This window comes from Dinoponera quadriceps, unplaced genomic scaffold (genome assembly GCF_001313825.1).
Source record: "Dinoponera quadriceps isolate SergipeBrazil2010 unplaced genomic scaffold, ASM131382v1 scaffold6014, whole genome shotgun sequence".
Classification (NCBI taxonomy): domain Eukaryota; kingdom Metazoa; phylum Arthropoda; class Insecta; order Hymenoptera; family Formicidae; genus Dinoponera; species Dinoponera quadriceps.
The window spans coordinates 1-1,793 of NW_014559904.1; the positions used below are offsets into that span (position 1 = coordinate 1).

The window sequence follows — 1,793 nt, forward strand, 5'->3', positions numbered from 1 at the left end:
CAAAAGTTACGGATTAGATCCTGCACATTATTATACTTTACCGGGTTTCACTTGGGATGCTATGTTAAAACATACCGGCATAAATTTTGAATTGTTCACAGATATTGATTAGGTCATGTTAATCGAACGTGGTATACGAGGCGGTCTCAGTCAATTTTCCAGTAGATACGCACAGGCCAATAACAAGTACATGCAGTCTTACGATCCATCGAAACCATCGTCGTACTTGATGTACTTTGACGTAAACAATCTGTACGGTTGGGCAATGTGTCAACCGCTGCCTCACGCCGAATTTCAATGGGTCACAGATGTTTCAACATTTGATGTATCTTCAATCACTGTCGATTCACCCATAGGTTATATTCTCGAGGTCGATCTGGCATATCCCCAACATTTGCACGACGCTTACGCTGACCTACCGTTTTGTCCAACGCGCGCCAAACCACCCGGTAAAAGACAGGATAAGTTATTGGCAACCTTATACGATAAGCAGCGTTATGTTATTCATTATCGCAACCTGCAGCAGTGCACGCGTCACGGTCTTCGCATTACAAAGATACACCGTATACTCCAATTCACGCAATCTTCGTGGCTCCGCGATTGCATCGAACTAAATACACAGTTTAGAAGAGAAGCTACTAATAATTTCGAGAAAAATTAGTATATGTTGATGAACAATGCTGTATTTGGAAAAACGATGGAAAATATACGCAATCATGTAGATGTGAAAATGTTGACAAAATGCGATGGACGGTACGGTTCCGAGGCAATAATCGCGAAACCAAATTTTCATAGCCGAAGCATTTTCGCCGAAAATTTAATTGCCGTCGAATTACGAAAACTCGAAGTGAAATTCAACAAGCCGATCTATGTGGGTATGTGCATCCTCGACATATCAAAGGTTTGCTTGTATGAATTTCACCACGAGTACATGTCTCCTTCATATCGCGAAAAATGTAAAATGATGTACACCGACACCGACAGTCTAATTTACCACGTAGAATGCGAAGACATTTATAAGCACATAAAACGCGACATTCATAAATTCGATACATGTGATTATCTTGCTGACAACGAGCACGATATACTGCTTGTAAATAGGAAGGTTCCGGGCCTGATGAAAGATGAAAATAACAGAGCTATAATGACAGAATTCGTCGGACTTCGAGCGAAGATGTACGCGCTGGAAGTAGACGGGAAAAAGGATACGAAAAAGGCCAAAGGCGTCAAAAGTAGAGTCATAGCGTGAACGATAACTTTTAACGACTATACACAATGTTTGAAAGATGAAGTTTAAAAAAGTCGTCAACAATCATATATAAAATCGAAATTATACCAAGTCTTTACAGTGTCTGAAACAAAAATCGCTCTAAGTCCATACGATGACAAGCGGTATATCATACCCGACTCGATCGACACGTTTCCATGGGGACATTATAATATACCGCTATAGTTATTCACGCATTTTTTTATATATAGCACTCCTTTGGAATAATAAAGAAAATAATACTCATACATGTTTGTAGAATAAGACATATATATTGTTTGTAATACAAAAGGTTAAAATAAAAACTTATTTTTTACAACACATTATCCCTGTTTATCCATGAATTATATGAATTGTCAAATCCTAACCATTTCACATAAACCTTGTCACCTTTCTTGAGCTACTCTTTTTCCACGAGGTATACGTTAGGATTAGCAACGCGATGCAACTCATATTCGTAAAATCTTGCAGCGATAAACTTTTCACGAGAATCTTCCAGCAGATAAGTGACCGGATTAGTATGCTG

The 1,793-nt window shown here is 38.8% G+C and overlaps 1 protein-coding gene across 1 annotated transcript; it reads left to right on the forward strand.

Annotated features, from left to right (window-relative positions):
- The first annotated feature begins 115 nt into the window (after positions 1-115).
- On the forward strand, positions 116-661 carry LOC106750528. The gene has a single exon (XM_014630935.1). The coding sequence runs from the start codon at positions 116-118 to the stop codon at positions 659-661; it is 546 nt and encodes a 181-aa protein (XP_014486421.1).
- The last annotated feature ends 1,132 nt before the right edge of the window (positions 662-1,793 follow it).